Raw genomic sequence first — 26108 nt, forward strand, 5'->3', positions numbered from 1 at the left:
TAACTTAGATGTTTGTAATTCAAGGAAATACGTTGTTTTCGACGATAGAATTATGTCGTTGTAACCTAAAGAGAAGATCTTTATGGTATGCAGCGCACATACTTTGCAATTTTTTTCTAATAAATCCAGGAACATAGGAACATAACTTAACATGGCTTAAAGAATTATTACCGCACATGCAGACCATTTATTCGCAACCTTCTTTCATTATGCGAATTTATCACCGTTAAAAGTTGGTAGTTTTGACTTAACTCCTATTTCTTTGCCTCTGAAAAGTTTTGGGATTTAAATTTTCTAGTTTCTCTGACTCATAAATACGTAACTACTGAGACCTGTAATATGTAATAATTGTGTACTATTTCTTCAAGAAATAAAACCGACACGTTCAAGTTTGTTCGAGCTAATAAATCACCCAGTATGTGTCCTACATAGGCCTCTATTCTATTACAATAAACGATAGTGGATGTTAGATCATGCAAGTCATCTGGCATACACGATAATAGTTGACCTTGTTTGGCTTACTCAAGGTTTTAACAAAGAAAATTCGCAATTGATGTTCTAGACATCATTTAAAAAGTGTGCCTGAATGAGGGTAGATGAGGGTGCCCTATACAGAGTTTTTTTAGATGTGTCTATCACTGTTATCTCTGAAACGGTGAGAGTTACAACTTCAATTAATTTAGACAAAAGTTGCTCCTTGTAGAGCTCACTAAGGAAACCGCTATGAGATTGCCACATTTTCAGTGGCTTCCTAGATATTTGGAAAAGTATGAAAATGATTCAAAACTTCAATTCTTCGTGTTTGGTAAACTGTGACAGAAAAGAAAATGCGCTTTCGAAATATGATTTATAAATTCCAGGTCCGTAATTAAAATAATGTAGTTGGTAACGATTACTGAGTCATTAAAAGCTCTACAGTGACATCGGATATGTCGTTTTGTAGAGGGTAAAAAGTTGTGAAAAATTGTAATTTAAACTTCTTTTCTGTCACAAACAATTCACGAAACACGAGGAATTGATGTTTCGGGCAATTTTCACATTTGTCCAGATATTTAGGAAACCGCTGAAAATGTGGCAACCTCGTAGCGGTTTCCTTAATGAGCTCCACAGGGGGCGACTTTTGTCTAATTTAACCGAAGTTGTGACTCTCGCCGTTTCGGAGATAGCAATGGTAGGCACGCTTAAAAAAACACCCTGTGGACACCTGTAATTGATTTAAAAAGTAAAACATTCTTACTTTTCTTGTTCCCACTTATCTTCATCTTCATTATCCTTGCACTCAGCCTGGAATTCAACGGTTTTCCTGGTGCTTCTTAATATTGTTTCACGTGAGGTGAGCAGAGGTCGTTGAGATAAGGCAGGAGAGTCATTCGGAGTAGGAGAAGTCGTCCCAGAAGTCATTTTCGTTGTTTTTTTTATTGCTTTTGAGTCAAGAAATCGTCCTGCAAGCAAAAAATTAGTTGATAAAGCACACAAAAGAATAATGGTTTTTGCAAATGACAGCGGTTATAGAACGGCCAAGAAAATATTTGTGGAAACTCCTATAGGAGCGCGTTTAGAGGTTGTAGTGCGAATTTATGAATAATTCAAACTTTGTTTTCGAGGTCTCTCAGGTATTGCTTTGGCGAGAGAGATGTCCCCTCTTTCGGAACTTCTAAATGATTACCAAGACTCATAAATTAGTCTTTTACCGTCGTCCTCGGATTCAAAACTAATGTAAAATTCGTGCCGAGAAGACGTTATTGTCCACGGGGCTAAATAATGAATATTAAATCGAGATTATCTGCGGCAAATTGAAATTCTATTGAGTAATTCGAAATTAGTGTTTCCCCAATTAAGCCAGTGCTCCCCGGCACGCCAAACATCAATTCTACAATCCAAATAAAGTTTTCTATCAAATTATAATTTGACGTTTTCATCCCCTTTCCGGGGTACGGGAACGGAGATGATAATTTGGCTCAATGCCAAGAAATCTCGCACTTTGCATTTATAAATTTGGAGCTAGAAGAGATCGAGAATGATAGCTTTTCCTGTTTGCTTTGCCCGAACGAAAAAGCCCCCATTCGAAGTTGTATAGAGGTCAAATAGGACAATACAGGGTATTCCTTAATATCTTGCCAATATTTCGAGGTGCGACTCCTCGGGTCACTTTATGAAGAAAAGTTCAGACGAACATATGTCCGCAACGGCCCCAATTTCTAGCTACAGGGTGTCGAGATTTTTCTTTTTGCATCGTTATTTTTGAATTTTTCAGAAAGGGCTTTGGATATTATTTTCAATTTTGGTGTGTGTTAATAGGACACAACTCCCCGTATTTTAATAAGAAAGTGATTATGCTGCTCGACCAGTGGCGTCCTTACTAACATGTCCCCCGATATCATTTGTGAAGAAAGCGGCACGTCTTTGGCACTTTTTCGCGGGAATATTTTTTCCGATTGGGCTAGTTAATTCTATATGAAAAAGGCTTCTGCCAATGAACTATAAAATATACTATATTTGATATAAAATAATAACTTATAACACATTTTTGAAATAAACAAATTCATTAAGACGATTTGTATTGTTTGAACCAAGAACGGCTCATCTAAGGAAAAAAGCATGAGAGACTTTTTTCAGGTAGAACTGACCAACCCAATCAGAAAAAATATTCCCGCAAAAAAGTTTCAGAGGCGTGCCGCTTTTTTCACAAACGATATCGGAAGACGTGTTAGTAAACACGCCACTGGTCGAGCAGTATAATTACTTTCTTATTGAAATACGGGGTGTTATGCGCTATTAACACACACCAAAATTGAAAATAATATCTAAAGCCCTTTCTGAAAGATTCAAAAATAACGATCTATAAAGAAAAATTTCGACACCCTGTAGCTAAAAATTGGGGCCGTTGCGGACGTATGTTCACATGAACCTTTCTTCATAAAACGACCTGAGGGATCGCACTCCGGAATATGCCCACGACATTAGGGAGCACCCCGTATAACTCGTCATCAATGTAAATCGAAACTAACGAAAGTATTGTGGTTTCGACAGATAGCTCAGTCTGTGTATTTTATACGTTCAACTTTCCCATCCCTTTTAAAAGGAAAAGTAAAATATGGAATTCCAATGGCGATAAATCGTGAGGAAACGTGCACTTAACCTTGCCGAATCAGTATATCTTTTCTAGCAGAATTAATAACGATACCTCCAGGCATCGTTCTCAGGAATTCCCAGATGAGTTTCCCTCAAATTACATAGATAGCTCGGCTTATAAAGCGATTCCTGAAATCACCCTGGCCAACTTCTGCTCAAACTAATATTTTCCACGAAGCCTACTCGCTTTCTCGCATGTGGCGGTAACAGCTTATAAAGCCTCAAAGTCGCGTGAACTGGCTTTTATTTCAATTTATGTTAATTTATGCTCTTACTTTCGACTAAATGAGGTTATCTTTTCCTTGAAACTTTTTCCCCGCGGAACAGAAAAACCCCCTTCATTCATTAGCACCGAGGAAAATTGCCAATTTCCTGAATGAAGTCATGATCCCTGTCAATACCTGACCTTTACTTTTTTAAAGACGAAGAGAGTCTCTAACAGCTCCATGATTTCTGTCGACTTCTTATCTCCGAGCCGAAGATAATCGGGATTAAATTGGACTTAGACTTTGATGGATAATCACCAATTTATCCAAAACATTTTCGGAAGAGCCAAAACGAGCTTAAGATAGATAGCGTTCAAGTTTATACATAAAAAATTAAACGAATCCAATTCCTAATACTCCGTCTTTCGCAAAGACGTTAATCCTTGCGGTCCGTCCCTCAGCTAGAGGGACAACATGCGTTTAGGAATATGTCTTATTTATGATGCACCGCTTCTTAAGTCGTAATCCGAGATTTTGGTTTATTTTGCAATAAATAACTTTCAAATTAATTTCCGTTTTAATTAAATCCGTTAATATGGTGTTGATATTCCTCAGCCCCACTTTAAGCCGCTTTATTTTTCTTTATAGCGATTTAACGAAAGAGGGAATGGAAGTTTTCCGGGAAACAATTAACTTGTCCCCTGTTCATGGAAAAGTTATTATTAAAATTGACATAAAATTTCTATGACAGGAAATGTTAACAGCAGAAGATGGACAGGAGAGAACCTTCGATCAACTTTACGATACACGATTTGACGATGGCAGTAACACAATTACAAACTCGATGCCTAAAAACCTAATCATCGAGTAGAATCTAATAATAAAATAATAAGGTAGGAAGAGGCGATTTCAGGAAACTGGAAGGCTCATACCATCACAACAAACAGGAGATCTAGCGACAACCCTGGGGATCCTAAACCTGGAGAAGTCCCACATAGCGTGTGAATGAAACCAATATATCATGTGAAACAAGAGACATTTGATTCAAGTAATATTCTAATTCGGATCTCGTCACATGTACGTATAAATATAAAATAATAAATATGAAAATACATAATAAACTTCCACAATTATTTCATGTATGTGGAAAATGTAATATATCTGCGGTAGATGAAAGGAGTAAATATTGGAAAACAGAGTGGTTCGCAAGGGCTGAATGTTAAAACTATAAAGTCTGGAAGTTCTTGGAAGACCAGTATCTCCGAGAAACGGAAAGAAAAGGGAAAAATAGAGATTTTACTTTGTAACCGCTATTTATTTAGAAGATTTCAGAATCTGACCGACCAGTTGATTGAGTTTAGACGGTAAAGTGTTCAAATATTGAGAAACTAATGGAATTAAAGAATGTTTTTGTTCCGCAAATTATTTTAAACTCTTTTTGAAAGAAACCTGTTATTTGAGTCGCCTGACTTGGGTCACACAATGTAAATCTTAAATAAAGGTTTTCCTTTCAACGCAACAAAAATCTCAAAAAGCTAAGCAAAATTTTGATGCGATATTTCAAAAACAACAGAAATATGCGCGTATAAAAAAAAGTAAAAAAAAACGAAACGTTTTAAATAAGGAATTTTCTAACAGGTGGATAAGTCGCAATGCACCAATAAGAGGCCCGCGAGACCACCAGATCTAAATCCATGTGATCCTTATGTGTGGGGTCGTATGAAAATTTGGTATTTATGGTTGAAATTAACACAGTAGCAGAATTGCGTGAATGTATAGAAAACGCCGCAGAAATAATTCAAGGAAAAAATCTCTTCTAACTGCATGTACACAGAGTCGTAGATAAGGCGAGCGACAATTTGTCTAAATGAAATCAATGGAAACAATTTCGAACATCTTTTGTAGCCGGTCCCGCAGCGAATACTAATTAAAGGTTTTGTTATCTATAAAAACTTTTATACCCGCATATTTCGATTGTTTTTTGAGGTCTCAAAAAAATGTTACATGAAGATTTTGCTTAGTTTTTTGAAACCTACGTCGGGTTAAAAGGAAAACCCCTACTTAAGAGTCACCCTATATATCGGCAGGAAACGTATAGCTTAAAGGACTTTCATTTTAAAGTATTGAGCTTGTTTTTAAGTTTTTTTTTTAGGTCAAAAAATTTTAACTAAACAGACCAAATTAGTTTCCCTAACGTTTTTCAATATTGCTCGATATTGATATGCATCGGCAGATGGTAGAAAATGAAAAAAGTTTAAAGCCAGACTAGTTTATTTATTAGTTTATATTGAAAAGTTTTAATCTTAGCTAACATTAAAAAATTTAAGGGTAAAATTCTAAATTGTTCACAAAACATGAGAGGCGCACCGAATTTGTGAAGTTATATTTTCACGGTGTTTGAATAACATTCAATAAATTTATTCTTTCTAAAGGCCAGATAGGGAAATTAACAAAACAACGTGGAAGCGAAAAACCAATAAATTGTTGGAAAATTGAAGTTTAAACTTTTACGTACACATAACGGCAGATTAGCTAAATTAGAAATTTATACACTACGGGGATCGTTTTAGCACGTGATATAAAAAGTTTAGGATGATTAGGGAATTTCATACGAAACCCAGATTGAGCGCAATGAAAAAATATCGTTAACATTGTGTTAACCAGGACCCACAGGCACCTGTTGTCCCATTTCATCATAATGTATCCTGGAATTATTCCAGCAGACACGGAAGCCAAAATATGCTGGCAGAAGATGGTTAAATGTAATCGGTAATTAAACACTTCACAAACTATCAGGTGTGAAATACTGGCAAATTTGGCTGAAAAAATAAGATAACGGATGGGGTATTGCCTAATGGGAATTTCGCTCGCTGATAATAAATTACACGGTGAAGTAATTGCTATTATTGGTTATATTGGAGGTGTGGTTTAATTGGGTCTCTAATAATCCTAGACATCAATTCACGGTAAAGTAACGTTCTTGGATCTAAAAGCTTATTCCTGTTTACAATTCTCGTATGACTTTCATCTGACGTCAAAAGCATGATGCGCTAAGAGCAGCTATACAGGGTTCGCCTTTGGGAGCTGGCGCCATCCGTACACGGGAAATTACAAGTTTAATGTACACTACTTATCATGAAATTTGGAACACCTAGAATTAACACATCAAATTCGATCAAAATTGCTACACGTATTTAGCCGTAGTAGTAGTATGATTGATCAGATTTTACATATAACACCGTCCGTTGCATGCAGGAAGTGCTAGAACCAATAGCTATATCGTACATTCAGCGTATGGGAAACATGCTTTTCCAGCAAGACAATGCCCGGCCACATATTGCCCGTACAACTACGGCTCATTTATAACGTCGCCATGTTAATGTGCTTCCTTGGCCTTCACGCTCTCCTGATCTTTCCCCCATCGAACACGTATGGGACATGACAGGAAGAAGAGTTACTACATTGGAGAACCCGTGACGTGCTTTAGCAGAGTTATGAAATGCAATTCAAGTTGCCTTGGATAGACTACCTCAAGAGGAAATCGACCATTTGCTTAGAAGCATGCCCAGCCGAGTTTCTGAAGGCGTAAATTCTCAAGGTAGTTATGCACATTATTTGAATTTTAAAGAGTTTCTGGACTTTGGTTCATTCGTAGTATATTTCTAAAGTTTCATTAAAATATACGCATTGTTTCTTGGTGTTGCAATTTTTATGACGAGCACTCATAGTATGTTTTTAAAGCTTGTATTTTTTTGTTGTGGAAACGACTTGACATAGTAAAAAACAAAACAAAAAATCGAAATAAATAGTACGCATTATAAAGTAGTTTATAGCTTTTTTCGATTTGCTCAAAAAGTATTCATTTTTGCTACTTATGATGTATGTGTATCGTATTGGTTCATTTCTTTTCTACCGATCTAATGGGGCAAAAATAATTGTAGGGTACTATTTGGAAAAATGCTTTTTTTGAATTTAAAAATTATAAATTTCGATAATTTTTTTCGAAAACTTTTTCAAATATTTTTCTTAATTCGTTAATTGTTTATAAAAACCTTTTAATATTCCAGTAACTTAAATTTATTTTATCAATTTAAGGGAGAAGGGAAATAATCACATTGTCATTGTTTTGAGAAAAATGGAATTTTAACTTCTGCACCTAAATATCTTCAAACCATCGCAACCGATAAATCAAATGTATTACGGTATATTATTGGAAAATTGAATCTTACAGTTGTAAACGTAGGAGAAAGAATCTCGAACTTCTAACATATCTAAAACGTAAATAAAAAAATAAACAAATTAAATCTAGACGGTGGGTTACGCGCAAAAATTTCAAATACGCATATTTACTGAGCGCTTTTAGTTTTTTAGCAGTTCCCTTTCATACCCGTTAAAGGATATCATTACCTCAATTTCGAGAAAAGTGTGACATTCCTTGTTTTTTCCCTTCATCCTTCGATTTATCCAATAGTTTTGTAGATAATTAAGTTTTAGCTACACAGTGTCAAGAAAGCCGTAAAAATCAAAATAAATAAAAAACAGTTGAGAATCGGTACTATATTGTATCATGAAACTTGTGTTTATTTTCTAAAAAAAATTCATTTTTGTTAAAAAAAATTAAGCAAGGGCCAGTTTCGGAGTTGACCGGAGGTCATTCAGTTTGGAAATATTTTTACAATGTTAGGTTTCTTCCAAAAAACAAAAATACAAAGTTCAAAAATACATTTAAAAAAAAATGCATTTTCCATATACCGGGTGTGTCAATTGCTAAAGGCGAACCCTGTGCACGAAAGATATATCGGTAACAGTGTCTTATGAGTATACACGTGCAAGTGCAATAAATAAAATTCAATTCGATATTATTTCTACTATGTATGTATGAACAAAATAGCTACTATCAACTTTCTTTCGTTTCATAACGTTGCGGCAAGTGACGGCTGAATAAATTCTACATAACTGCGTGTTTCAATAGGGCGATATATTTCATTTATGAGGGCTTTCAATTGTCGTTAGCAGGTACTAATATTTTCGTAATACAAATACTGAACGACGAAAATGGAAAATATTTTCCACTGCAGGAAAACGAACGCTGCATTAAACTTTGCTTTCAGCCGAAAATTACTATGAGGATTTCAGTGCCCCAATTTAACTTATTTAAAGCCTATTTAAACACTCTTGATCGCATTTACCAATTTTCAGTCAATAAAATAAATAGTAGATGGAGCATTAAGCATTTAATAAATACTTTACTCACTCGTAAAATCGAATTTTCATTTTGGCCACATTAGATCCACTGAACGTAGAGATGATTTAAATATAGATTTCATGGTATTTTTACATCTCATAAATCCGACAATATTGGAAAATATTGAACTTAAAATTTAAGAAGAACATTTACAGCCCGAATAAAATTAAAGGATCACTTCAACATTTCCGACTATTTTTGCTTCGCGATATTCTAAAGTGACACTTACGATATTATCATTCGTATATTGTCAGATAAAATTCAAAATCTACATTAAGCATCACTTTTTATTTAAGACCAAAGGATCGCACATAAAGCGAAAAAGCCAAAAATCACAAACGGATGATACATTTAAAAATTAATAGCTGGCGTTTCCTTCCCTAACATTGATGACAGCTTCCATTCTTCACCACATTCCTGTTATTAACTTTCTAATTTCTTCTTGAGGAACGATTTCCCACCCACAAGCAAACAATTTCATAATTCTTTAAATGTTTACAGTTGTCTTACTCTCACCCGTGTTCCAAGTATGTTCTACATGTGTTCTAGCGGATTCATGTAAGGACTTCCTGCAGGCCAATCCATAATTTAAGCTTCAACTTCATGCAGATATTCTTGAATACCTCCAGCTATATTGGGTTATGCATTAATGAAAACTGAGGCCCACAAATAGGGTGAAACGCACCATAAGAGGTTCAAGAATATATCGAGTGTTGCGTCGCCGGACCGACCATAGGAAAAGCTATGTAAATTTCAATACCATCTAATATTATCTTCTTTGTTTGTTCAAGCGCTAAATTGTATTAGACTTTTTTGAAGGCCCTTTTACGAGGGACTTGCACGTAAAATATGAAAATTTTTCTTTGCACCATTTGCGAGATATTTTGGAAAAAGCTTTTCTAAAATCTGCAAAACTTATAATGCTGCCCTGATATTTTTGTCAATTAAACCACCGAAGTTTGTTCTTTATGAAAAATTGCAGGGTGCAAAGTGTCCGCCTAGCCTCCATATCCTTTCGCGTTCATCTGGAGATTTTAAGCAAAATCTGGATTCAATCGAGAATAATGCGTGCGCCCAATGGGCATTAGTCCAATCTAGATTTTATCGAGTAAATCTTAATCTCTGAACATCGTGTTCTCTGGTGAGCAGTGGCCCAGCAGCTCGGGGGTGAGATATCAATCCGCACTCATTAAGCCTTCTTCTTGCCGTGCGCTCAGAAACTGGAACGTTTCCGAAGTTTTGTAGAAGAAAATAAAAATTAGGGCCAGTAAGTAGCGTGTCAATCTCGAAGAGCACGTAACGGTGAGAAACGGTCATCCCTTGCAGAAGTTGCCCTCGGGCGGCCCTTGTTCTCTTCTGCGGGAATAATTACCAGTCTTTTGGTAGCGATTCACCACTCTTGACACCACTGCGACGTTGTAGCCCATTCGCAATTCCTCTTTGGCTAAACCTTCCTTCCATCAGAGCTGTCACTCCAATTGCTTCTTCATCCCTTAGCTGTCTTCTCTGCGCCGTGATACAGTAATAAAGTGTTTGTGAGAACTGTCGCAACACCTTGATACCTTGATACTTGAAATTTCATTTTTGCTAATGACAGAATTCGTTGTTATTCGAAATGCAAATAAGCAGCAGTATGTTTTCATGCATTTTTTTAAATTTCATTAAAAAGCAAAAATTAAGTTGAACAATTATTTTTCATTCTCTCGGTCAATATACCTCTTTTTGGGTCTTCGATATCTCAGAGGAAAAAAACTGGAAATATCATAGTGATCCCTTAAGTTTGTCTGGGGGTGTTTATTGCTGCAGCTCCGCCTCGTTGGCGCTCCCGGAGTACGAAACCTCTGCCCCCTTGTAGTGCGATTAAACTCAACGTAATTAACTGTAAATAATTAAAAGAGTTAATTCGCCAGATACCTCATCCAATGCAAAATTTATAATGCAACGCAAAAACGATTATTTAAGGCGAATGGCGGCAAAGCGAGGTAAATCGATAGCAAAAGCTTATATGAGATTTACGAGTATGCAAAAAAGCAGAGGGAATTTTATCGTTACATTCGGCAGGATTTTAGCAAAACAGGGCTATTCATTTAACAACGAGATGAGGCGCAAACAAGATCTTAGGAGACTAATCTTGAAAACGCCGTATACTTTCCAACAGAGATAGCGTGTAAGGAACTCATCTCGATGAAACGTTCCACAAAAGGGCTTCAATAACACTGGAAGAAAACTGGGGAGATCAAATATTTCTTTGTATGAGCAGTCCTTTTTGTAAAGCGGGGACGTGAATAATTATACGGCAAAAATTTTACATGGAGAATAACAAGGACATTTCCACCGATTCTACACCTACGAAAACATTAATAACACCGGCGGGTCACTGAGGACTATCAAACTAACCAGAAGTAACTTAAATTAATTTGAACACCTGTATAGGGCGAGAGGCAAACGACAGTTTGTTTGGCAAACTAATTTAAATTATAAATTAGTTTTCCTTACGGTTAGAAATAAGTTGCAGGAGCCTCAAATGGGAATTTTAAAATTGTGCAAATTTATTCCTGAAACTAAAAACTAATAAAACATCCACCGAGGAAAAGTGATGGGCAAAGGTAATTTAGACAAGAATATTATGCGGCTTGTCATCAAGCTGCTTTAAAAATCAGAATAATTTCAAAACAGTAATACAGGACGCTCGCCTCCTAACGGAAACAAATAACGCGTTTTTGTTGAATTTATCTTAGAGGAACCTCGACACCTCTCGCAGTTTTTGAGATGTGCAGGGTGTTGTTTGGGTACGTGGCCAGGCTTTTAGGGGTGATTCTTTGGACGATTCTAAGACGAAAAATTTATATAAACATAGGTTCGGTAATGCTTCGTTTTCAGATGCAGGGTGTTCAAGGTGCGGGGTGTCAAACTTTCTTTAGAAAATCGTTTTTTTTATAATAATCCCCAACGATAACAGCAGACCGTCGTCAAACTGTACTAAAACGCGGCGTAAAATACCTAAGGATAATAATCGACAACGAACTTCACTAAAAGACGAGAATAACATACAAGGACAAGGCAATTAATGCCAAAACGGCCACCAACTCTATCAGCAGACCGCTGCTGGACTACAGACATATACTAAGAGCAAATGCGACTGACGAAACTAGGAAACACACACAAACTACAGAACAGATGGCACTAAGACTAATTGCAAAGTTAAGACACCCTGGAAACCCTCTTCACGACCCATCCAACGAACTCTTACACGAACGGACACAATCGACTAGAATAACAGAAAGACCTCCGCAGTTGGAAGCGAAATGGAAAGACAATCACCACAACTGGACCATACTTAACACCCTGTGCCTAACAAGACAGACGAGACAATCCCGATACCTCTCCCCTCCCAGGACCCTGTTGGAGCATTATTCTGTTTCGGATTGAAAAACGCATTCGCCTTTTTTCTGTCTTTTGTTTACTCTACTGAACTTTTTTATGGGAAGTCCATAAAATTTACCATTCCGCCCCGTTACCATTTCATTCCAAAAATTTGAATTCCCTGCTCAATTTAGAACCTTCTTTATCCTCTTTTTTCCATTTAACAAAACACATCATGTAAATTCGAATTGTTTTAACTAATAGAGAAACCGCGTGCATTACCTAAGACTATGCCACATGATTAGAAAATCGTGGAAGATATAAAAAACAAAACGGTGTTAAAGGGTCTTATTTGGAAACTATTCCGGCTACGCCACTGATTTTTTTCCTCAAAGAATAGCTAGAAGTGGCGCAAATAGAAGGGACGAATTAAAACAGAAATTCTGGAAGTCTATAAAAATCGCGCAAATTAAAAAGAACTTGTGTTGCACAACGCAATTTTTTTCGAATTCTTGTAAGAAAGTGGCTTTAACTGTATGCTGCAATTTGAGAAGTTTCAAGATTCATTTAATAATAGATGAGCGTCCTAGAGGAAAGAAATATCGTAGAATTATTAAAAAATACGTAATTTGTACTACACCATTGAATTTTCATAAGACAACAGCTTCGATTTAATAATAAGTCAGGGACCTATGTTAAATTTCATTGATAGTAGAGCAACCAGTGACGTGCTCTAAAGCGGTTTGTTAAGCCAAATGAGTTAGAGAATAACATGAAAAATATTGTTCTGTAGATTTTAACAGTCGCTTTATATCAGTCTATTGATTTCTACAGAAAAAAAATTAGAATAAATATCTCAAAAACTGATGCAGTTGGAAGTATAATTTGAAAAATTAACTGCCACCCTGTATATCAAACTTTTGCACAAAGCAAATTTATTTCATTAAATCATTTTTCCAAAATTGAAACCATGACGTAAAAAACGGCCCTGTGTAACGACTCAATTGACTTTGATACACAATAAATTTCTACACATAAAGCACTTGGATATAGTGGTGTTCAAAGTTATTTCCTACATAGAAGATACATCCACTCACTCATTGTCAATCATTATAGCGACTTAGGAATTCTATTCGTTTCGTTAAATCCTGAAATCTCCCAGTATACGAACTATAGTCGAGCAAACTTACATTTCCACATTAAAGAAGATGGATATAGAAAAATCTGGTAAATAAATTGTCTCAATAGCAAATGATAGACCAGGGGTTTATGCAGCTGGAAAATTCCTAAGAACGAAATTTATTTGACTCAGAACGTTGATCCTTTAATATAAAGTGAACAATGGTAAATCGGAAAAGCTAAAAACGCGTGAGGAATTTTTGATATAGCTTTAATGCCTGTTAAAAGGAGAGCGTCAAATTTCTGTAAAATTGAGGCTGAAGTGACTGCAGTAGATTGAAATACCGGGTGGAACGGTCAAATGACGTATCAGCGTATTTCGACATATGTAAAAAAATACCGAAATATATCAATTTTACATTCAGAAATTACATCATATAACGTAAAAATTTTATCCTTAAAAACCCCTTTTGCGTGACAATTGCAACCCCCCAATTTTTAAATTGAAAATATGGATTTGTGATATCTTAAATAATATTTTTATTTTCTATAACTACTTTAGTTTTAAATTTTATTACGAATAATAATAGAAAAAACATAACTTCATGTAATTGACGACACTCTCTACAATAAACTTAAAACCTAATAGCTGAAAGCACTTCGTTATTGATAATTTAATAAAATAATAAAACAAATCAATCTCAATCTTCTATGAGATGTTCAAAATGCATGCCTCAAACCTCTTGGCAGTATTCTAGCCATACATAAAGATGTCTTTTAACATTAATAAACATCTGAGGCGTAACCGATCTAGTCGCAAGCGTCTTTTTAGATCAGCTAGATCGCGTGATTAATTTTGTACACTATACTCTTCACATATCCCCATAAAAAGAACTCTAATGGATTGAGATCAGGTGATCGTGCTGGCCATTCTAACGATCTTAGCTTCCCTAGCCACCAATTTGGAAGAGTTAAATCGATATATATTGAGATTGATTTGTTTTGATATTTTATTATTATATCAATAACGAAGTGGTATAGTTAAAAAGTTTTTAGTTTATTGTAGAAAATTTCGTCAATTACATGAAAATTGTTTTTCTATTGTTCTTTGAAGTAAAGTTTAAAACCATAGCAATTTTGAATAGAGAGTAAATAGATCTTTCAAATGAAGCATCAAACACTCAAAGTTCCAATTTAAAAATTTGGAGGTTGCAATTTTCAAGCAAAGAAGGTTGAACGAAGGGATGAAACTTTTACGTTACAGGATGTAATTTCAGAACCTAAAATTGACGTGTTTCGATATTTTTTCCGCATATGTCGAAATATGCAAACATTGAATTTAGCCCATTTGCCTGTTCCGCCCTGTATACCTCCCAGTACACAAACTCATTAATTTGCCAGCAACGCTTTTCCTAATATCGCGGCTTAAAAAATCCCTGCTTCCCCACATAAATTATTCTTTAATGAGGCATAACTATCCTCATTAAATCCATCCAGAACTACCGACCCGAAGGTGTTTCATATGTAGCGGCTGCTTTACTTTCAGGAGTTTCTCATACATTGTTATAAACATTATGGAACGTATCGAAATGAATATTTAAATTGTGTGAAATTAGCTATTTGTATTTTATAACAAAAATGCGTGTGTGGGTGTGTGCATCGTTAAAACGAAACTTTCAGCAAAGTTATTAGTCATCCTTTTAACAACTTCACTTTCGATTTCCTCGAGCCCTCGCCATATCGAAGTGATTACAATTGCAACTCAAATTAGTGTGGTTCTAGTGGGCTAATTCCGGCTTTTCTTTATAGAACCTATTCATATTGTAAAATTGTTCTAAGCCGGCACAAAACGCAAAACACAACTAAATAATGAGTGTTTAACCTTATCGGCGAACGAGGCCCTGTCAGCGACAGACTGAGCGATTTCATCCCCGACCGAGTTTTTGGTCCAGTTTTACCAAAGGGAAACTTCGAGTTTTTACATTTTCGGACGGCACACGGTAGCTATACAGTAACATTCGAAATCCACGACGATAGAAACTGGCGAAACCAGTGGATGCGGCCCTCCAAAAGCGAAAACTATACGGAAAATGCCGCGCATCCTACGTTCTGCTCAAGCCCAGACTCAGCATCCTTCTGGATTCTCGTCTATCCAAACTTATCACGGCTGATCGCATTTGATTCCAGTTGGAAAGTTATCCAAATTTTATATTTCATTCGGGTTAGGCGAATAATCAATTCCTGAGTTTTAGTGCCTCGTAAAACTTCTCGATTGGCTGAGAAGGCTCGGATAGTTTACTGCCGATGATGCTTACGTATGTGTTTGTTGTTTCTTATGCTGCGCGAGACCTCGTTAACTAAGCGCAGTTAGTGCTTAGGAAACAGCCACCGTCCTAAAGACGGAAAAGATTTTAAAAATTCAGATGCCGCTAAGAGAGACAAAATAGCGACCAAATTGGCCGACAAATTGTAACCGTGAATTTTTGTAATTGGAAACTATTTCTAGATACAAAATTAAACTAAAACTCCGCGACTGTACACATAACTCTCAGAAAGTTTTATGACAGCTCCAGAATTTATGTACTGAAAATAAAATCCCATTTATGGTTTAAACTTTCTATATTCTTTTTAGCGATATTTCTGCTTTACTGCTAAATTTATCAAAATTTATTATTTTATAATAGAAATAACGGGCGCAGCTTCTATTTTTCCAAACCTATTAAATCACCCCCCTTAAACTTTCGGACTCGTAAAGTTAGATCAACATCGTTTAAAGACGCGTTTAGATTGAAAATGAGCGATGGCCCAACTTCGCTTAATATATTTTTACTGCAGTACTTTTGAAAAATAACGTACTTTTATGGAGTTGAAAGCAGCGAAACGTTATGTAGGACATCTTGCCTTTCCCAACACACCCCGAAAACCATACTGTGTATTCGCGAAAGCAATGCACGATACTTGTAAAAAATTTTATTTTCAGCTTTTTGAAAAAAAGTCATTCTTCGTCATTTCTTTTGCTTATTACATAAAAACAATTCACGTTGAGACACTTTGATTTTGACCTACAGGGTGCGCAAAAAATGTAAAAATGGAGATTTTCCAAATTAAAAATGTTTGAATCAAACTTTTTCGAAGCATCAACATGAAAGAGCTTAGAAGGAGAAATCGAAAAGCCGAATAAAGTTTTTCGATGGGATTTGTGGTTGCTGTGATTTTCAATATTTCAGTTTTTTGATTCAAGTCTTAACTTGATTCCATTAACTGCGTATTATTTTGAAAAGTAGATGGGGAAATGTATCGACGTTGGAGGGCTCCATGTGGAACAAATTTTACTATTTGTCATTTATCTTAGTGTAATAAGTTAAATAAATTATTTATTTTTTTCCAGCGATTTAATTTTTAAATAAAACATCACAGCAACCACAAATCGTATCGAAAAACTATTCGACTTTTCGATTTCTCCTTTTAAGCTCTTTCATTTTAATGCTTCAAAAATTTTTTATTTGGAAAATCTATATTTTCATATTTTTTGCGCGCCCTGTATATCAAAATCAAAGTTTCTCAACATGATGTCGTTTTTATGCAGCAAGCCAAAAAAAAATGATGAAGAATGACGTTTTTTCGAAAAACTAAAAATAAAAATTTTTACAAGTATAGTGAAGCCCATCCGTGGGCACACAGTAGTTTATTGAAGTTCCATTTGCCGGGTTTCCTCCTCTGAAATCGCAGATAGCTAATTGCCAAATGCATCACATAAGAACCAACTGGAACACCCAGAGTGGCCCAACGAAAACTTTGCACTTCGATTTTCAGTATTTAAAATGAAAATGTGTAAAATCGCTCGGACCCGTCGATTTTTGATTCGAGAGGGACAATGTTTTATTGTATCTTCAACCCCTGAACAGGGGTGACAGTCACCCCCAAAATTTTTGATGGGAAGGAGTGCCAAGTGATACCTCATTTGAAAGATAGTTGTATTCTAATTGGAACCTCCAAGTTTGAAGTCACTGCCATTGATCTTCGTTTATATGACAGCTTGTCAAAACCTGTATGGAAAAAAGCTTCTATAGTTCATCTAAATATTGAAGAAATTAGTCATCGCTATAGGCTACACAAAAAAGCGGCAAAACATGTCTAGATGCCTGATAAATCGTCTTTTGGTCCAATATATTGGAAATTTTAAAATATCTTATTAGTCGTAAATTTAAATATGCGATTCATATACAGTTTTTTTATACATGACCCTGATAAATGCTGATTTCTTATTAGTACTTAGTCAAGAATTTATTCAAGTACCGATAGGTCTCCCAAGTAAAATTTATTTTTGCGTGTACCTGATAATTTACGATAATTTCTGAACATGAGCTATGTAGCCCTCCGCAACATCACAGGGACAACTGCATCCTCATGTAGTCATCTGATTTTTTCGCATTTTGTCTTGTCCCCATATTATCCCACATATAGACGCCTGACACCATGGACAACTAAAGCCCATTAGGACGCAGGGATGAGGGAGTTAATGTGATTTTGCTTTTGACCATTCAGCAACATTTCGAACCACTGTGATTGCAATTCATGTTTATCTCTGACCCATTTTTTGTGTGACCTATTGCGATGACTAATTTCTCAATATTTAGATAGAGTGTAGTTAATAATTAATTTATCACAATAAGAGCTGCAGACTTCAAAATGAGGGTAGGAAGACTTTTAATCGTAAAATATCAGTGAATCGTTTTAACGGGAGCGAGTTGTATCCTTTAAAAATTTAAAAGAGTACGTTTCTTTATCTGTAATATTTTTGTTAAAAAACGTGGGTAAACGAAAAAAAGTGTTCACATTGCTTTTCTGATCAATTTATTAAATGCTGGAAATGGCCGTCATATGCCTCCATGCAATAAAATAAATTTTATTCAAAGCGTTACTTTGCGTTAATTGGGTAAGAATTCATGAATTATGCGATTAATAACGATAAAACTCACCTCCGTCAAAATGATTCAGTGATATCTGACTTTTAAAGCTCTTCTTACCCTCATATTGAAATCTGCAGCTTTTATTGTGATTAGCTAAAAGCTTTTTCCACAGACTTTGACAAGCTGTCATATCAACGGGGATAATGGCAATTACTTCAAACTTAAAGGTTATAATGAGAGTCCAACTACCTTTAAAATAAAATATCACCCGACACCCCTTTGCATTAGAAATTTTTGGGGGTAACTACCGCCTCGTTCAGGGGTTAAAAATACAATAATAAATCGTTCCCCTCGAAAGAGAAACTGATGGATTCGAGGGGTTTTACACTTTTTCATTTCAAATACTGAAAATTGAGGTGCAAAGTCTTCGTTGAGCCATCCTGCACAAAAGCCTCTGTTGGTTATCTTCCGCTTTATCGGCTTCTCTGCAATGAGATTCCGGTCGCCATCCAAACGAGGAATATGATTGGGCTCTCCTGGAAAAAAACAACAAATTTAAATGGTCACAAAACTCAAATTAAGCTACCCAGTATTCGTGCAGGTTGTTCTTCCCTACGTTTTTTCACAACAAGCTCCGAAAAAAAATCTTCATGATTTCTATGGCATGTAACGAAACAGAAACAATAGCAAACAAAGCAAACAATCAAAGCAAGAATTCAATATATTGATATAAAATTTGAATCCACATTTGAAAAATTGTTAAGCTAATGAATTGTGAATAGTATATCACTAAAATGCTTTCTTCAGTCTGGGAAAAATTCACATTTAACTCTTAACTTTGTTTGAGTAGGAAAATTTGTAATAAATAAATGTTTTTTACAGTTTTTTCGTTTAAAATCGAACCCTGAAATGGATATAGTTTTTTAAGCCTCATACAGATTAGGCTTAAATTAATCTATAGTACATTAAGTCTTCTTCTACTTAAGTCTTGGATCGTAAATTCCAGTCGAATTCGTACCACTAGACTTTAATCTCCATCGAACTTGTGCCACCACAATTGAGAAACTAAATGTGAATTTTTCCTAATCTCAATAAAACATTTAGTCATATTATATTTGTAAGCATTAGACTTAGCAATTGTTCTACTTATCATAGGAAAATTTGCCGGGAAACGTAGATTAGTTATTCAATATCGCCTCCTGATTCTGCACAAACCTTAAATCTTGAGGGAAATTGGAGTATCCTGCAAATTTATAAAACTAAAAATTTTTATGATTTTTCAATATTTCCAAAAACCAGTGGCGTCCTTGGTTTCTTGGAACTCATACAAAATTTACATATTTAGCAAGATAAAATAGAGCTTTCTGCCGATTTTATTAATACATCATTTCTAGATACGTCCTTGATTTTCCCTTAGCATGGAGGTCAAATTAGGATTTATGGGCTCTCAATTTCCCTATAGAAAATTACGACTTTTTCTTTGGAGCTTTCACATTTTTTTTCTTCTCTTCAAAACGATTTCTTCGCGGTTTTAATATTATGAGTGATAAGCGTCATCTTTTTTGCACAAACTCTTTTGAAGTTTTTACCACTTTCCCTACGGCACTGATTTTTTTTACAAAACTTAAAATTATGTAATTTAGATTTTCACGAAAATACTTTGCTCCTCAGAGTTTCTGCAAGTCCAGCACATCAATGTTTTTTTGCTATAATTAAATTCAAGATTTTATATCGAAAAGAACCTCTGCAGCACTGAGCATGCATAGTTTAAAATACTTTAAAAGTCACTGGTATACTACAGTTTTTTAAAAACCAACAATTTTTCAAATTGTTTTCTTCTATTGGGTTTGTTGCTTCATTTCACATAGCAGAAAAATGGGGTTTGTGTGCTCTTTCCTTTTACACACTTCAAATTACCGACAATTGCATCTTACAGGCAGTGATGGACCTTTTAAAAAAATCACCTATTTTTCCGCCATTTTAAATCAGAGTATTAACATAATCATAATGGAATTTTTATGTTCTTTTTGAATATGCAAAAATATGCGAAACCTTCCATCAATAGTTTATGCTGATATCACGTGTAGTTAAGACAGAAATCGTAAAATACTGCCACATACACATGTAAAAATATATCGAAGCATTACCATATCACTTCATAAAAAAATGTTTTGGAATCGATCTTTCAGCAAACCCAGAATAAAAGAATTAAAATAAACATTCAAGATGCCCTAGAAGGAGATTTCAGAGTCGCATACTCCATGCCAAGGAAACTCCGTAACGTAAGGACCAAAACGATGATTATCAATACTGACCAAGGTTATGTCTACACTACCAGCCGCTTATGGAAAAATCTCTACTTCACCTTCAATCTCCTTACTGGCATAAAGATTAAACCCGGATAGTCAACTTATCACAGACCGAAATCTGGATCTTAAAGAGTAGGACATCCCTTGAGGATGACGTCAATATGACGCATACGTCCTAATTCCAAGACATTGCGATACGTCATTTTGACGTCATTCCTCTGGAAATGTCTACTTCGATTTAGGATCAAGAATCTATCTAAAAGTATGTGCCTTTTGCAGAGACATTTAACGAGAAAAATCTGATATTATTTTTTCGCTTTCTAGATTTTTAAAATTTTAACAAAAGCAGCATATTTTTAGCGATTTTTATGCATGTCTAATGCACATATGGAGAGAAAAATAAACTTATGCTAACTAAATAAGCTTATGGCGCTCTCTACAAACGCGCGGCACTAAACACATATTGATTTTCCTGACCTCCCAGGGCAATAAAGACAACTTTGTTACACGTGGCAGTAAAGTCAATGCTAATGTGCCCTTAGTGATTTTGTTACCACCATCTCTCGGAAACTTTTCTCTTTAATCTCCACCGCTTTGATGTTGCTAATAGCTGCTACTTGCCTTCAACAAACTAAACAACTGAATAATCATCCGGCGTATTTTTCCGGCCATCCAGAAAAACCTGGATGCGAATGCCAGCAATAACAAACGTTGTCTAGTTATCTGGAATTTGGTTTGCTGTTTGTCTATTTGGAATTTCTTATCCTTGGAGGTGGGCTTTATGATAAATAAAAGTTAACACGCCTTGTGGCATCAAAGTCTATTTCACGATAATGTGTGTACATGGAAATGTTATCCCCACTTCCCTCTTCCTCGGGTGTTTTCTGGGAGGGTCTCGTTTTTATGAGATCCCGCTCAGCCACTCGCAGTCTGCTCCTAAATGCGCTCTATTATTGTCTTAAATGACTGCTAATGCTTTCGTATAGTATGCGAATGCATTATTTGTTAAAAAGCTTATTTGTAGGAAGCGTCGAGAGCATTTGCCGCCCCAGGCAGTGTCGAATTTCAAAAAGATCGAATAATTATCGTAATTATGCTCACTCTCCCGTAATTTACAGGGGAAGCTCTAACTTTAATCGCCACTTACAGTAATTCAACATTTTATCCAATTCCATTTCCAGATTCACGCGCCTCCCTCGTTTTGATATTAATACTGTCAGGCGAAAATTGCACCGAAAAAATATGAAAAATACAAAAAATATAAAAGCAAAATGGGTTTCGACATAGAAGCTATTCCCGGGAGATATCCGGATCCCGGTCGGGAGTCCCTGGAGTATAGTACGCGCCAGGCGGCACAAAATTAATGCATTCCCTGGAGAAATTCCAGCCGCGGTCTCCCTTGTGGATATGCATGTTCGCGCCAACTCCGCTATCCATAATATCCAAAATAACCCTGATAGGTATATTTGGGAACAAGGAAAATTGTTTATTCACCACAAATTTAATCTCGTTGAAATATTTGAATCAAATACGTCTTAGACGTGGCGTTGGACTAAATTACGGATAGAACAGCCTGTGGTGATAAAGAAGTTTATTTTATCGAATCAACGCAATTATAATGGCGATAGCAACAATGCCTATTGAGCGTGACAAAGTAGATACTCGACAGTGGGACGAGAAAAATGAGGAATTTACATTATCAAATAACTCCCCATATTTCCATCCTCCAAAAAAGGACATAAATTAAATTTGAAAGAGCTATTGGGGCACATTTCACGACCGACCATTTTAACAACAATTTAACGAAAATGCAGTTAGTAATATTACAAACTAATTCCTGTTTTTTTTAACAACTCTGGCTTCAGTCCAGACACAACTGTTCCCGCCAGCGCTTCTTCACCGGCCCTTCTTCTTTCAACATCACAGATGAACTACAAACTACTGTAATAGCTATAAACAATAAAAAAACAACCTCGATACATATTAATAGTAACAAATATCCCAAAACTCCCAACCGACTCATACGCTAGAAAAATGTCTGGCCTGCACTATCGATTCGTCACTCAAACAATCAAATTGCACCTTAAAGCTGTGCAGGTACTTGTGGTTATCCAATTCAGCCCTGAAAAAGAACCCCTCGCAACATCTGGAACACTGATATGGTTTTTCTGCCAGATTGTGCCCTATCAGGTGGTTCTGAAGCCCTGCGGCTCCGGTAAATACTGAGGAACACACGTAACAGTTAAACTGGTTAATTCCAAAGAAATTATGCTCTATTAGGTGAACCTGAAGCTTGTCCTTCGAAGAGAAGGGCTTCTTGCAGAGGTGGCATTGGAGTTCTAGGTTGGGATCCAATACACCCCCAAAATGCACAGGTTTGTCTTTGTTGGAATAAGCGGGCTCCTCGGATGGGAACGAGGAATCGGGGACACAATTATTTTTATTAGACCTCTCCGACAAGAACTTTAAATGGAATTTGGCGTGCATCTCAATCTCCATGTCGCTTTGCAGGGTCTGGCCGCAAACGATGCAGATGTAAGGCAGAATTATGTTCAACTTGGCAGAAGATTTGGAACTATCGTTATGTTTAAGCTGGTGTTTCACAAAGGAATCTTCGTCCATAATGATGGTTTTGCAAGGAATACAAACATTACCCTCCACAATTTTACAATGAATCAGTTTGTGACTCGCCAACTCCGAAGGAGATCCGAATGTCTCGTCGCAGATGTTGCACTTATGCCTGGATTTGTCGGACAACTGATGAGAACGCAAGTGGAGCTGCAAATCGGTTTTGGTTTTGCAAAATTCCTTGCAATAAACACAGCGATGGTTCGGGGTACCTAAAGATCACATCAAACGATATTTGTCGCGCGTTTTCATGTGAGCACCTACCTACTGACGCAGGATTTTTGTCTAAATACTCGTCTCGAATTCTCAATCCTATAGAGTCCAAATTGAGCTGGCCTTTATAATCCGTCCAATCCTCGGAATTTTTGTTCGAAGAATGGTACTTGGACAAGTGTAGCTCAGCAGAAACCCTGTCATGAAATAGTTTTGGTTCTTCCAGACAGTGGCACTCAAAGTGTTCGAAACTTTTCATATGCTGCGAATCTAAGTGAGCCTAAAACGTCAATAACTATTAGAACAGACTACATAGGCACATATAGGTATCGCCAGTCCAAGTCGGAAAATAGGAATTGCCACGTGGGAGAAGGACCACGAAAGATTCAATATGCCTCCGACAAAGATCAACAAAGTGGTCGCGAGGCTAGCGGTTAAAGTGGGCGGAGTCAGTCCAGTGTCCAGATCTCTTACCGTTTCGGAATGTTTACTAATGTAAGTTACAGCAATGAATCAAGAATTTTTTGTTTTCATTATTCACATTGCTGCATTTTACTCTAATATTTTTAAAAAATCTATCGCCGTAAAAGCAGCGAAATCGATACGAACCGAAATGTTTAAGTAGAAACGCCAGTAGGACTCGCTCCGCCCACTTGAACCCCTAATCTCTTAACGTACTTCGTTGGTCTTTGTCGGGGGCATATTAAAAGTTATGCGGTCCCTTTCCCACTTGCGCAATTCCAATGTTCCGACTTCAACTTGTGATACCGGTTCTTACTTTCATCGTGGGAACATCGTCAAAGAACTTGTCGCATAATGAACATTTATATAAAGTGACAACGTGGCACTCTATTAGATGTTCTTGTAGCTTATCCGAATTCTCAAAAACCATATTGCAGTGGCAACAACATACGTAGTTGGGCAGAAACACCATGGCGGGAGTGTTTGAGGTGTCGCTGGAGTCGGGCTCACAGTGTTGGAATATTCGTGATCTGATTGAGGAAACATGAGTTTCCATGTGTACCAGGAAACTTTTAAAGTTGGGGAGGGCTTCGTAGCAGCAGGAACAAATGAAGGCCTCCTGCGTCTTTAGTGGGTCTTCGTATTGTAAGCGCTTAAGCGGTGGGGAGTCTTCTATGAGAAATTCTTCTTTGGGCCTTTTTAACGTAAAACTTGATTCTTCTTTCTCGGGTTTGTCCGAATCTGACTCGTGTGGCGAGTTTTTCACTAAGTCAGGATTTTTCTTAAAAAAAATAAATAAATTACATAACACTTAAGGTCGCCATAATCTAACAAAACAAAGGCTCAAAAGCATCGGTGTGCCAATCAATCAACCGCTTCATAACACTTCTATTGCATATACATCTTACCTTTTTATCGTCCACATTTACATGACAGGTTTGTATATGCTCTCTCAACAACTCTATGCTAGAAAACCACTGGAAACAATAAACGCATATGGTCTTTATGTCTTCACTCTCCGCATCGTGGGCATTTTGCCAAAGCGATGAAGTGTTTTGCTGCATTAAAAAATTTCATCCAACATCGGGTAATACCATCATTTTGATTCATACCTTCAACGTTTCCTGACCCTCGCGGTCCTCAATCCCAACAACTGCAGTCTTCGTTAAATCTTGCTTATGACTCTTCTCGTGAAAGCTAAAAGCGCTAGCAGTGTTATACCCTTTGTGGCACTTATTGCATTTGAACTGCTTCTTCATGTCGTGAGTTTTCATGTGAATCTTCAAATGATCGCTTCGGGCAAATGCGGATTCGCACTGAAAGCATTTGTATTTTTTGTCTCCTGTGTGCAATTTGGTGTGACGGTCTCTGGAGCGTTTGTGTTTAAATTGTCTTGGGCAGTATCCACATGAGAATTGAAGGAGTCTGTTCTCTCCCTACGTTCAAACTTAGCTATAGCGAATCTGGTCAGAAAAACTGGGAGGTTAAGTACCTTCTCGATTGAAGCACTCGATTTAGGAAACCCATCGTTCTCTGGAGCTGTTTTAGAAGGTTCATCCCAGTCCCTCTCCTCCTCAGTGTCGGAATAGCTTTGGGACTTCGGCGAGTCTGAAGGTATTTCTGCTAAATTCTCTGTGCTGGTAGGTCGCACTTCCGACGAAGAACTTCCCGACACTTCTGAATCTGAACAAGACATCTGAGTACAAAAATTACTGAAGCTAAAAACTAGTACCTTGGCAAGAGTTTTCCTTAGTCGAGTGAATTTTCTCGATAAGCATCTCCAGCCGAGTGCTATGCCCTTTGAATAACATTTTCATTTCACTGGCAGAATTTAAAATTGACCACAGGGGCGAACATTCACGTGACTTTCCCGCTCAAGCGCCGGCGAATTGAGTGCTCTATTCGAGCTCTATTGCGCGACTGCCATCATACACGAACCTCAAGCGAATCCAGAGCTCTTGCCGGAGTGCTCTTTCCTTGTTTTGTTCGTCTTTTGTCTTGTTTTTCAAAAACAAACATTGGAATATTTGCATGATAATTATTTATTCATAAATCAATTTCCTTATTAGGTGTGCGTTTGAGGGTGGAGGGTTTGCGATTATGCGATTTCGGCTGGAAATTGTGTTATGAGAAGAAATTGACGCACATTTGTCAACCACATTTGCATGTATGGGGATTATGTTCGTCTGGCGGTTGCTTCAGCCGCGGCCAACCGAAGACATGAAATTTGGGATCAGCAATTTTTTTAACACGAGGAAAATCCATGCATGCCCTCGGCGGGCTTAAAGACGCCAGATAGGCGTTTAATGTGAAAAAGGGCCCGATCCATTCCTGGAGGGACTGAAAATTATGGGGCAAATACAATCTCGACTTTAAATTAGAAATGGGCCATCGTCGGCAAAAAGGCAAAGTCTAATTTTAAGTTTTCACTTCGCAAGCCGTGTATAGATATCAAAATGGCAAACGCGCATTTTGTATGTATGAACAAAAACTGAAGGGCCGTTTTGTTACAATTCCAGTT

General features: G+C 36.7%; 1 protein-coding gene across 1 annotated transcript; it reads right to left on the reverse strand.

Annotated features, from left to right (window-relative positions):
- Positions 1-22000: 22000 nt before the first annotated feature.
- LOC136409368 (zinc finger protein 423 homolog) lies at positions 22001-25665 on the reverse strand. Its single transcript, XM_066390822.1, has 7 exons — positions 25320-25665; positions 25080-25270; positions 24700-25023; positions 24496-24645; positions 23904-24368; positions 23177-23405; positions 22001-23124 (listed from the first exon to the last, which is right to left on the reverse strand). The coding sequence occupies exons 1-7, from the start codon at positions 25402-25404 to the stop codon at positions 22304-22306; spliced, it is 2265 nt and encodes a 754-aa protein (XP_066246919.1). The 5' UTR covers positions 25405-25665; the 3' UTR covers positions 22001-22303.
- Between the last annotated feature and the right edge of the window lie 443 nt (positions 25666-26108).

Source organism: Euwallacea similis, chromosome 6, assembly GCF_039881205.1.
Source record: "Euwallacea similis isolate ESF13 chromosome 6, ESF131.1, whole genome shotgun sequence".
Lineage (NCBI taxonomy): Eukaryota > Metazoa > Arthropoda > Insecta > Coleoptera > Curculionidae > Euwallacea > Euwallacea similis.